Source organism: Nothobranchius furzeri, chromosome 4 (genome assembly GCF_043380555.1).
Source record: "Nothobranchius furzeri strain GRZ-AD chromosome 4, NfurGRZ-RIMD1, whole genome shotgun sequence".
Lineage (NCBI taxonomy): Eukaryota > Metazoa > Chordata > Actinopteri > Cyprinodontiformes > Nothobranchiidae > Nothobranchius > Nothobranchius furzeri.
In genome coordinates this window covers 53,092,575-53,105,216 of record NC_091744.1, presented here as the reverse complement: position 1 = coordinate 53,105,216, position 12,642 = coordinate 53,092,575, and the positions used below count along the sequence as shown (strand labels likewise).

The following is a 12,642-nucleotide window of genomic DNA, read 5'->3' as shown; positions in this document are numbered from 1 at the left end:
GCCTACAGTCAAGCATGGTGGTGGGAATATTATGCTGTGGGGCTGTTTTGCTGCCAATGGAACTGGTGCTTTACAGAGAGTAAATGGGATAATGAAGAAGGAGGATTACCTTCACATTCTTCAACATAACCTAAAATCATCAGTACGAAGGTTGGGTCTTGGGCGCAGTTGGGTGTTCCAACAGGACAATGACCCCAAACACACATCAAAAGTGGTAAAGGAATGGCTAAATCAGGCTAGAATAAGGGTTTTAGAATGGCCTTCCCAAAGTCCTGACTTAAACCCCATTGAAAACATGTGGACAGTGCTGAAGAAACAAGTCCGTGTCAGAAAGCCATCAAATTTAACTGAACTTCACCAATTCTGTCAAGAGGAGTGGTCAAAGATTCAACCAGAAGCTTGCCAGAAGCTTGTGGATGGCTACCAAAAGCGCCTGATTGAAGTGAAAATGGCTAAGGGACATGTAACCAAATATTAGCACTGCTGTATGTATATTTGTGACCCAGCAAATGTGATCACTTTTCTCTGTTAACCCATAATAAAGACATTAAAGAACCAAACTTCATGAATGTTTTTTGTGACAAAGAAGTATCTGTTCCAATCACTATCAGAGAAAAATCAGAGTTTTAGAAATAACGGGACACTCAGTAGAGCCATTATATTATACTTTTTACAAGTGTATGTAAACTTCTGACCACAACTGTATCTTTGATTTGAATTTAATTGAATGAAGAGATTAGCTGAAATTAGACAATAAGCTGCAACTAGATAAGAATTGAAGAAGCAAAAGGAAGTAGAAAAAGGATGGGAATCAGTTTTCTTTTAGCTACATTGCCCCCTGCTGGCTGTGCTGTAAAGGAAAAGATGCAGCTTTAAGAAAAAGAACAGAGGACAAATTAAAAATGGTTGTTTCCTCTAAACAAATTAATGACTAATAATCTGATTTCACAAGCTTTACTGAAGAGTTTATGTAAACTTAACCAGATATGCTCATCTAGTGGCTCATTCCACATTCTTGTTTTTCATCTGGCTCAGGTATATTCTGTTTCTCTGTCTGGATCCAGGTGGAGCAGTACGGCAGCCTCATCTTCCACGGGCTGGAGGGCAGCTGTCAGGAGTTCCTCGCCGGTCTGGTGGCTTGCTGTATCAAGGTATGTGCAGCAGCACCGGAGTGTGGCGGCTCCTCATGGAAACTTGTTCATGCGGGTTTATCTTCAGAGTGGCAGAGAGAATTCAAACATTCAGGAATAAAACATGAGAGAAAGGACATCCACTGTCTCTGTGTTAAAATGAAATGAAGCAGAGCAGAGTTTGTAGCTAACAGGGTCATGTGTTAGCTGATCTGATGTTTGACTTGAACAAACTCTGGAAATGTTTCTGTAACTGAGGAGAAAAATAGACCGACAAGCGTTGTACCATGGTAGAGCGGGTCTGGGTCACATAGTGGAAATGTACATGAATGATGTCAGATATCAGAACATCTGGATAAATGGTCACAGCATGATGAATAAGCAGGGACATTTAAACCATCTAAATGCATAAATAATCTAAGCTTCATTTTATTCATGCATATGATGTGATGAACACTTCATATGTATGTTTTATGTTTTAATACAAGACATTTTACCCTATAGTCAATGACTAATGGAGCTAATAGACTAGGTGATATCAAATGTTCAGCAGCAGTAGCAGTAGTAGTAAAAGGTTTTATACTGGTGCTTTGCCTCCATTCCTGCTGGATCTGGAGATTCTACTGGTTTTATTCAGCTGCAGACTTCCTCCTCACTGACAGAAAGGATCGAGCTCTTTGTGTTCATTCAGATTGTCTTCCTGCTCCATTTCTCACGGCACGTTGCTGTAGTACATTTTCTGTTTCCATGACAACGTGCTCCCATCTTACTTAATTTTGCCTCTTCTTCGCCCCCTTCTCATCCCTAACACGCCGTGTTCCTGCCAGTCCAAGCAGGAGGCGGGGGGAATCAGCTGTGACGTGGTGAGGGTGGAGGTGGAGGAGAGCCTGACCAAGGAGCAGCTGCTGGAAACGTTCATCAACTGTGGTGAGAGGTGTATATACACACACACACACACACACACACACACGTTATTCAAGTAATGCTGAAGGTCCAAACTGACTTGGTTCAGCATCCATTCTGGCTGAAAATGAGGATGTTTCTATGGTAACGAGACAAACTGCCCACCAGCAGGTGTGGTGGATAAACAGAGGGGATCTTACGGCACCTGGAACCAGGAACATGGGACCTTTAGTTATTTATATGTTGGAGGCAGAAAGGAAGAGGCAAACACCAGAGCCTACCAGGATGTTCTGATGGCAACACACATCACCAGAACCTCCTGTAAGGAGCAGGCACGGAACCATGAACAGACAATGTGGAGGAAAGACATCAGCAACAACCTCATCACTGTGAAAGGTCAAAGGTCATTTCCAAGCTATTTGGAGTCCCGTCTTTAACAGTAATCTTTACTAGTGATGAATATTTAGAATGGATGACTCAGCAAGTTCCCCTTAAACCTTGAAGCTTTGTCTGAGACCCCACAGGGCAGAGTCAGCAGGTTAAAGGTCAAAGGTCATGAAGGGCCTGACATGTTTGGCTTTTTTAAAGAAGGAAATCTCTTCTCAATGAAACAGATGAGACCAAAGAACAGATGTTTACCTATAATGCACAGCTCCATGTTCAGAGACGAGCCTACATCTCAGACCAGCTGTCAGCACGGTGGTGGAGGAATGATGGTTTGGGCTTTTTGCAGTCATGAACCCTCATCCCACATCACTAATCATGTCCCATGGTATCGCAGGATTCCTGGTGCCAGTGAGGGAGTCGAGGTTTGGGCCAGCTACTGGTCACACTGGCCCCTGTGTGTTGGTGCTGCTGGAAGGACTGGAAAAGGCTTCGTCCCTTACAGGCCTGCTGGGAGACCTTTGCCACAGCCTGGACAACAGGAGCTCCGCCTGTCCTCTGGTTCTGAGTACCGGTATGACCCCAACAGTTTTTGTAGCTTAAACAACATCTGGTTTTAAATGTCTTGTCTTGGTGTGGTTTGAACAAACCATCAAATCTAGAGCTGATAGAAATAAAAACTGATAAATCACAAATTTTTGGTTGTCTCCGTTTCATCCATCAGGTCCGCACCACTTCATGGAGGACAACTTTCTGATTGGAACGCTGTCGAAGCCCCGCCTACAAGGAGCGGAGCTTCGTCTTCAGCAGCATTTCCGCTGGGTGAGTCTTCGCTGGGACCAGGAGCCGCTGCATGGCCTGCTGGGACGACATCTCCGCAGGAAGCTTCTCCATAAGGTGAGTCTGGTTCATCCTGACATATTTAAATGTGCTTGTCTCTCACATGGACAACTAAGAGGAACAGCCACGTGTCCTCAGTTGAATGAACTGTTCTGTTTGTCTGTCCTGCAGATGGGGACTGGAGCTTGGTCCCCCGACGGGCTCATGGAGCGCTCAGTGCTGTGGATAAACCAGGTTTGGCAGCAGCTAAACGCCTGTCTGTCCCGTCTGGGGACGCATGAGGCTTTGCTGGGTCCACAGCTCTTCCTGTCCTGCCCTGTTGTCCTCAACAACACACAGGCTACTGTCAGGTCTCTATGTTTGGAGGACAACTTGTCCTTTTCTTGTTCACATTTGATCAGTTCATAAATATCACAGAGAACATGAAAGGTGTCTTCTCTGTCCTCTAACTCTGAATGTGTGAGCATGTTGGATGTTAAGCTTGTTCCCGTCTAGCAGGAACTGAGCCTCTGACTCAGACAGTGCTGCCTTCTGACAGGACAGGTTAACCACCATCTCCTCTAGTGAGGAGTGGAAAAATTCCTTTTGCTGCTAATTTACATTCAGAATTAAAATTTCTGCCCGTGTTGATCAGAGTTTGAATCAAGGACCCATTTTTGTTTTATTAGTTTTAAATAAATAAATAATAATAAGTTAAAGGAGCAATGTGTAGAGTTGTACAGTGAAATAATCACAAAATGGTCCTTTAAAATGATCAAAGAGGGACATAGTCATTCATTGTTTGTCCTCCGTCGGTCCAAATTTTCCCAGAATACTGTATTCTCAAAAGGATGGCGGATCAGGGGCCCGCTGCTACTTCATTACAGCTTCAGTGACTAGCAAGTACTAACTCTCTTCCATATTTATTTAACCAAAATATACACAATTTAAAAAGTAAAAAAGGCTCGTTAGACTTCTATATTGAAACTTATATGTAAAAAGTATAACTTTACCTCTCGTGTCACGTGACGTGAACGCTGTGGAAGCCACACGTGAGGTAAGTTTCTTTACCGGCAAGGCAGCTTTATTTATAAAGCACATTTCAAACACAAGGCAATTCAATATGCTTTACAATTAGCATGAAATGACACAACATGAGAACACAAATAAAATGGAGAAGACGCAGCATAAGAATCAGTTCATTCAAAGGCTGATGAGTACATGAGAGTTTTTAGTTTTGTTTTAAACAACATTAGGGTTGGGGCAGATCTGAGGTCATGGGGGAGCTGATTCCATATGTGAGCAGCATCTTCACCCTGTTTGGTTCTGACCCAAGGTTCTACCAGCCGATTGTTTCCTAAAGATCTCAGAGCCCTATTGGGTGTATATACAGAATGAGATCTGACATGTATTTTGGTCCCATGCCACTGAGTGATTTATAAACTAGTAGGAGCACTTTGAAGTCTATTCTGTAGTTTACTGGTAACCAGTGTAGGGATCTAAGAACAGGAGTGATGTGTTTGGTTCTCTTGGTTCTTGTTAAGACTCTAGCAGCAGCATTCTGAACAAGCTGCAGTTGCTTCACAGATTTTTTTGGGAAGACCAGTTAGGAGACAATTGCTATAGTCCAGCCCACTAGAAATAAAAGCATGAATGATTTTCTCTAAGTCTGGTCTGGACATGAGACCTCTGACTCTTGATATTTGATGAAGTTTATAAAACGCTGATTTAGTTATAGCCTTAATATGTCCAGAGAAGCTCAGGTCTGAGTCAATGATAACACCAAGATTTCTAACCTGGGTCTTTGTCTTTATTCCCCTGGAGTCTAGCTGAGCAATAACATCCATCCTAATCTTCTTAATAACTTCAGTGTTGTCTTTGTTTAACTGAAGGAAGTTTGACTGCATCCAGTCGTTTACTTGTTCTAGACACTGATAGAGTGAGTCTGGTGGATGATAGTCAGCAGGTCATAGGGTTAGGTAGATCTGGGTGTCATCAGCATAGCAATGATAGGCAATGTTGTCATTAAGTATGACCTGATCCAAGGAGAGCATGTAGAGATTGAAGAGTAGCGTCCTAGAACTGAGCCTTGGGGGACCCCACATGTCATGGTGACCAGCTTTGATTTGTGATCCCCAATAGAGACAGCATAGCCCCTGTGTTTCAGGTTTCAGAATCTGCACTGAGCTAACGCACCAGCGTTCGGATTTGTAATTTGACACCAGTAGGTAAAAAGGTCCAGAGTTGTTTAAAGAACCGAAGCCAGTAAACAGGAATAACCACAAGTTATTCAGGGTTCCCACGTGTCCTGGAAAACCTGGAAAATGATAGTCCAATTTTCCAGTCATGGAAAACACATGGAAAATGGGGGGAATTGCAAAATGTCCTGGAAATTTTTGAGTTGTCCTGGAAAATAATTTTCCATCCTTGTGGATAAACAAATGGATTAAACATTTTGGGCAATATTGGGCTGTAGCGCTTCTCCTTTAATTTCTGCATCTAGCTGGCACAGCTCCCCACATGACGCTTCCAACCAATCAGATTGCATAATCCCCTTCAGTTCCAGTTCCACTTCTTTTTTTCCAACTGTCTTTTTGGCTAGATTTACAGATTTTTCACCCCTAGATTTATTTCTGTAAAGAAGGGCCAAAAGTAGCGACTCGGTTCGCGAGTATTGCGTTATCACAGTTTATAGAGCGAGAAGTTTTTCTCCTCTCTGTTGAGTGACAAAGGAGCAGCGGAGAGCTTTTGTTTTTTTCACTCATGCGATGAGACGAGTGAACTTGAGGAGAGCTTCGGGATAGCAATGGAAAGCAGGTAGTCTACCGGACCCGCGCTCCACTCAGTAATTCATACTTGTTCTATCGTCCAACAGCAGAAACAAAAATATGTGAATGATAAAAATGTCATGAATTTGATTCTATCAAAATACTAAGTATGTGCTCAGAGGACAGAGCCTCAGCTGTTCATACTGTTTTTAGCTAGCTACACAGACCGCAGCCAGGTGGCAGTGAGAACTGGACTGGCATGGTCATTGAACAAAGTTGTTAACGTAATTAAATTGAATTCAACACGGCTAAATTAATAACTAGAATGGTTTTAAGTGGTAACTATATATTTATCATAGTAATGTTACGTACAGTCCAGACTAAAATGGTAGCGAACAACTACAAGTACTTATCTCTGAGGTAGAAAAAAATATTTTTCAGGTCCAATATGTCTGTGGTGTTAGCGGGAGATATTAGCCTAGTCATCTATCCTGAATCTTGTTTCTGGATGACTGGACTAACCTAAAATGACCAATACTGGAACAACAAAATGCAGTTTAACATCCAACTATGTGGAATAAGCAGTAAAGTGTAATGTGGTGTGTACAGTAAGTATAATACATAGAATATGAAAGATATGAAAGAGCTAAGGTTTGAAAAGTAGGCCTAATTTATTGTATAAACAGTAACAATCTTTCAAAATATGTCTTTGTGTCCTTTATAGGCAGGAGTGAGTGATGTCAGGAAGACGGTGCCAATTCAAAACTTTTCAAAACTGGCTTTTTGCTAGCCCCAAGACTCTCTGCCTGTGTGTTGGGGTTTACCCCAGTGGACGAGAGGGTAGCTTCCCTGTGCCTTCGGGTCGGGGAACGGGTCCTGACTGTAGTTTGCGCTTATGGGCTAAATACCAGTTCAGAGTACCCACCCTTTTTGAAATCCCTGGGACGAGTGCTAGATAGTGCTCCATCAGGGGACTCCATTGTCCTGCTGGGGGACTTCAATGCTCACCTGGGCAATGACAGCATGACCTGGAGGGGTGTGATTGGGAGGGACGGCCCGCCTGATCTGAACTCAAGTGGTGTTTCATTATTGGACTTCTGTGCAAGCCGCAGTTTGGCCATAACGAACACCATGTTCGAACATAAGGATGCCCATCGGTACACTTGGTACCAGGGCAGCCTAGGTCACAAGTCGATGATAGACTTTGTAGTCTTATCATCTGACCTACGGCCGTATGTTTTGGATACCCGAGTGAAGAGAGGAGCGGAGCTGTCAACTGATCACCACCTGGTGGTGAGTTGGATCAGATGGCAGGGGAAGATGCTGCGTAGACCTGGCAGACCCAAACGCATAGTGAGGGTCTGCTGGGAACGCCTGACAGAAGACCCTGTCAAGACGGTCTTCAACTCCCACCTCCGGCAGAGCTTTGACCGTGTCCCGAGAGCAGTGGGGGACATTGACTCCGAGCGGGCCTTCTTCCACTCTGCGATTGTTGAGGCGGCTGTTGCTAGCTGTAGTCGCAAGGTGGCCGGTGCCAGTTGTGGTTGTAACCCCCGTACCCGCTGGTGGACACCAGAGGTTCGGGGAGCCGTCAGGCTGAAGAAGGAGGCCTACAAGGCGTGGCTGGTCTGTGGGTCTCCGGAGGCAGCAGATAGGTACCGGATATCCAAGCGGGGTGCAGCAGTGGCAGTTGCCAAGGCAAAATCTCGGGCGTGGGAGGAGTTTGGTCAGGCCATGGAGAAAGACTATCGATCGGCTCCAAAGAGGTTCTGGCAAACTGTCCGACGCCTCAGGAGAGGAAGACAGCAACTCGCTCACACTGTTTACAGTGGGGATGGGGAGCTGCTGACATCAACTGGGGCTATGGTCGGACGGTGGAAGGAATACTTTGAGGAGCTCCTCAATCCCACCTACACGCATTCCGAGGAGGAACCAGAGCCAGGAGACATGGGGATGGACTGTCCAATCTTGGGGGCAGAAGTTGCTGAGGTAGTCAAACAACTACACAGCGGCAGAGCCCCAGGGGTGGATGAGATTCATCCTGGGTATCTCAAGGCTATGGATGTTGTAGGACTGTCATGGTTGACATGTCTCTGCAACATTGCGTGGTCATCGGGGGCAGTTCCTGTGGAGTGGCAGACTGGGGTGGTGGCCCCCATCTTTTAGAAGGGTGACCAGAGGTTGTGTTCCAACTATAGGGGGATCACACTCCTCAGCCTCCCTGGAAAAGTACTGGAGAGGAGGGTCCGATCGATAGTCGAATCTCAGATTGAGGAGGAGCAATGTGGTTTTCGTCCTGGCCGTGGAACTGTGGACCAGCTCTATACCCTTGCAAGGGTGATGGAGGGGCATGGGAGTTTGCCCAACCAATCCACGTGTGTTTTGTGGATTTGGAGAAGGTTTATGACTGTGTCCCCAGGGGCACTCTGTGGGGGACGCTCCAGGAGTATGAGGTGGGTGGCTTTCTGTTAAGGACCATTCAGTCCCTTTACCAGAGGAGCGTGAGTTTGGTCCGCATAGCCGGTAGTAAGTTGGACCTGTTCCCGATGAGGGTTGGACTCCGCCAGGGCTGCCCTTTGTCACTGGTTCTGTTCATTACCTTTATGGACAGAATTTCTAGGCGCAGCCGTGGTGTGGAGTGTGTCGAGTTTGATGGCAGGAGAATCTTGTCTTTGCTTTTTGTGGATGATGTGGTCCTCCTAGCTTCATCCAGCTCTGACCTTCAGCTCTTGCTGGGTAGGTTCGCGGCCGAGTGTGAAGCGACTGGGATGAGGATCAGCACCTCCAAATCTGAGACCATGGTTCTCGACCGGCAAAGGGTGGCTTGCCAACTCCGGGTCGGGAGAGAGGTCCTACCTCAAGTGGAGGAGTTTAAGTATTTCAGGCTTTTGTTCACGAGTGAGGGTAGGAGGGATCGGGAGATCGACAGGCGGGTTGGTTCGGCGTCTGCAGTGCTGCGGACGTTGAGCCGATCTGTCGTGGTGAAGAGGGAGCTGAGCCAGAAAGCCAGGCTCTCGATTTACTGGTCAATCTACGTCCCAATCCTCACCTATGGTCATGAGCTTTGGGTAATGACCGAAAGAACGAGATTGCGGATACAAGCGACCGAAATGAGTTTCCTCCATAGGGTGGCCGGGCTCAGCCTTAGAGATAGGGTGAGGAGCTCGGACATTCGGGAGGGACTCTGAGTAGAACCGCTGCTCCTCCAGATCGAAAGGAGTCAGTTGAGGTGGTTTGGGCATCTGGTCAGGATGCCCCCTGGACGCCTCCCTGGGGAGGTGTTTCGGGCATGTCCTGCCGGCAGGAGGCCCCCGGGTCGACCCAGGACACGTTGGAGAGGTTGCATCTCCAATCTGGTCCGGGAACGCCTTGGGGTCCTGGTGGAGGTGGCTGGGGAGAGGACGGTCTGGAGCTCCCTAGTTGGGATGCTGCCCCCGCGACCCAGACCCGGATAAGCGGAGGAAGACGACGACGATTTCATTCAGCACAGTGGATTAACCTGGTTCAGTTGCTGAGCAGAACAAAAACAGGACATGGAGATGACTTGATGATGCCACAATGTCACACCTCTGGTATGAACTAAAGTAGAGAATAACTTCTGTTTTAGTTGTGTTGCATTGTAAGTAGAGGAAAGCAGGTGGGCTTGTGAAAGACAAAAATCTTTCCCCAACTATATTGTCAAAATAACGGTGTGGGTAGGTACAATATCATATCTGTTTCTAAATATATCGGGATATCGGCAAACCGCAGTTATGATAACTTGGCTTGTACACTGAAAAAGTCTTGAAAATGTCCTGGAAAAGTCCTGGAAAATTATTTCAAGAAAAGAGTGGGAACCCTGTTATTTATTGTATCCCTAAGAAGCATCTTTTTATTTTACACCAGTATCAAGTGAAGAAGTCCAGAGGCTAATGTTGAGCTAAGAATGCTATATTAGAAGCAAAAAGTCAGCTCTAAAAATATCTCATGCTATTTTTTTCAAATGTGTGTGTGAAATGAATTAGTCAATAGAAGTGTTTTACTACCTTTAATGAGATGTTCAGAACTTTAACAGCAAGCCAGCAGCTATATGGTAAAAACAACACTTCATCTAATTCAGGAGAAATATTACTGTAACAACTGTTATTGCTCTCTACTGTAATACACCAAAGTGTGCTAATACAAGATATGACAATGTATTATCAACTTACTGTGTTCAACTCATCTTCATTTGTAATCTGGGATCTTCTGGTGTTGATCTGTAATTGGCAATGGCCATGAATCTCACGGAACGGGTGAGAAAGTCGCCTGTTATTTAGAAAAATGCACTGCAGTACCCAAATTTGACCACAGGATGTCATGCTTACTTTATTCTTACATATTGCACACCTTTAAATTAAGATGTTGAACGAGCTCCAGCCAAAATTTTACTTTTTGGGAGATACTATATATTCTTCAGGCCTTGAAGCCAGTGGGAGCCATATGCTGTTATTAACCAGGAATAAATGAGAAATGTGTGTGAATCTTTTATCCTCCAAAATCAGCAGGCCCTTTGTTATTAGTAATGAAAGATCTGTGTGTATATTTTGCTGCTTTTGGTTTATCCCAGCGCTCTGGGTGAGGAGGACTCGTCTCTGGTATAATATCTGATCACTGTGCTATTTATAGAGAGGGATGATCACCCCCCACCTCACCCCTCTCCCCAAACCTCCCACACACTCACACTAGGACTTGCAGCTTACCTAATGAGGCTCTCGGTGATCTGCTCCACAGTGATTCTGCTCTACCACCAGTCAATGGTTGAAGTGCAGCTCTGTGCAAAAGTCTTGAGTCATCTCTCATTAATATTTAGGTTTTTAGTAACCTGATTGCCTTGTAATATTTTACTAGCCTGGTTAGAAATCCAACGTATGTGAACATACAATCTGGCCACAACCCATAAACAGAGCTCTGGTGTGGGGCGGGCCAACTGTTGTCTTTCAAACTGTCTCCGCATGCTATTGACCCTTTTTCACAAAAAACTGGAACCGGACTCATTGACAGTGTAGCAATAAATATAGATTTATATCTATATTTCAAATGTGGCATAGATTTAGCTTGTTTATAGTCTTATATTAATTAATCGGGGCACCACCAGTTTCCGGAACTGGACCGTTGGAATTAATATCCATATCTTCGCTATGTAATCAGTCTCAGAGTTAACACCACAAATTAATCTAAAGCATGAATTCTTGACAGAATGCGCCGATTATTCCCGAGAATTTCTAGACAATGATCAGGCGTTATTTACGTTTTGTGAGTTTATTACAACATCAGTTAAGGCATGGACAAAAGGACCAAACACAGCTTATCGTTTCATGCATGGAATTAAGACAATTGTTAACCCAAAGCTTTACGGCAGTGATATGGAATAACTGATTTGTTATTCCATATCACTGCCACATTAAGTGGAAATTTGGTGACACATAGTAACTATTAGGAATAATTTCTGAAAGGAGAACAACGTGTGTGTTTGTGTGTGTGTGTGTGTGTGTGTGTGTGTGTGTGTGTGTGTGTGTGTGTGTGTGTGTGCGTGCGTGCGTGCGTGCGTGCGTGCGTGCGTGCGTGCGTGTGTGTGTTATGGCACAAGAATGAAGGGGATCTTGAGGGCTAAACGTGAATTTGGGATTGAAATAAAACACGCCATAAAAGAAATGGACCAATCTGAATTCACTAATCGGGCTTAGCACAAAAGTAATCCAGATGAGATGCTTCACAGACCTTTTTCCGTCGCTGGAAGGGTAGCCAGCGGCCAGAGGTGGAAAATAACGAATTACATTTACTCACGTTACTGTAACTGAGTAGCTTTTTTGTATATTTATACTTTTTAAGTATTTTTTAAAAACTGTACTTTTACTTTTACTTGAGTACGTTTTTAAAAAAGAATTGTAATTCGCTACATTTTAAATCATATCCGTTACTGAGTAAAAATAAATTATAGGCTTAATAAATTAAAAATATTACGTGTAGCAGCGTTGGAACAGAAAGAGACACCTGCATGAGCGCCGCGTCTAAACTGGGGGGGGGGGGGGGGGGGGGGGTACACCTTTGATAACAAGGACAAACAGCAATTTTTACCGCAGTTTTGCTCCAAAACATCAGTTCAGTCCCTGTGATCCACTCGCTGTTTACCTCCTCTCGCCCTCCTCTCCTGTGTGCTGGAACCCTCACCTGCGCGCACCGGTGTGACATCATCAGAATTCTGCTCGGTTCGTTCATAGATATGCATATAAACACGTGTTTATATACATATCTATGGGTTCGGTAACCACACTGGGTTCCGTGTTTGAAATGTTTCCCTACCGCTCCGCACGGAAGCGGCAAAATAACGTTTAGCGCTCATAACAAGCGGATTATCAGTGCTCTGCTCATAAAACAGAAGACCTGCAGGCCTCTGTGAGTTAAAACATCCTGTTACTGTTCAGGTGTAAACATTGTGCTCCATCCCTGTGTTTGAACTCAGAAGATGCTTCTTGATGCCACAGATATGTGATGATCTAGCTTGTTTCTTTTTTTTTACTCCAGAATAAGAGATTAAATTATTACTAAAGCAGTTCAATGTAGTTAAAGTAGTCATTCAAAAGATTCTAACATGCTGCAGTGTGTGTGTGTGTGTGTGT

The 12,642-nt window shown here is 44.7% G+C and overlaps 1 protein-coding gene across 3 annotated transcripts in view; it reads left to right on the top strand.

Annotated features, from left to right (window-relative positions):
- The window catches only part of cttnbp2 (cortactin binding protein 2), a 199,356-nt gene that overhangs the window by 161,047 nt on the left and 25,667 nt on the right, over positions 1 to 12,642 (top strand). For all 3 annotated transcript variants that reach the window (XR_011520312.1, XM_070550258.1, XM_070550259.1), the window contains exons 13-17: positions 1,065 to 1,151; positions 1,958 to 2,057; positions 2,815 to 2,991; positions 3,142 to 3,314; positions 3,429 to 3,607. Coding sequence is in view for 2 of the 3 variants with exons in the window: in XM_070550258.1 (XP_070406359.1) it covers positions 1,065 to 1,151; positions 1,958 to 2,057; positions 2,815 to 2,991; positions 3,142 to 3,314; positions 3,429 to 3,607 (716 nt within the window). In the remaining variant the exon portion in view is untranslated. The remainder of the gene's footprint in view (positions 1 to 1,064; positions 1,152 to 1,957; positions 2,058 to 2,814; positions 2,992 to 3,141; positions 3,315 to 3,428; positions 3,608 to 12,642) is intronic.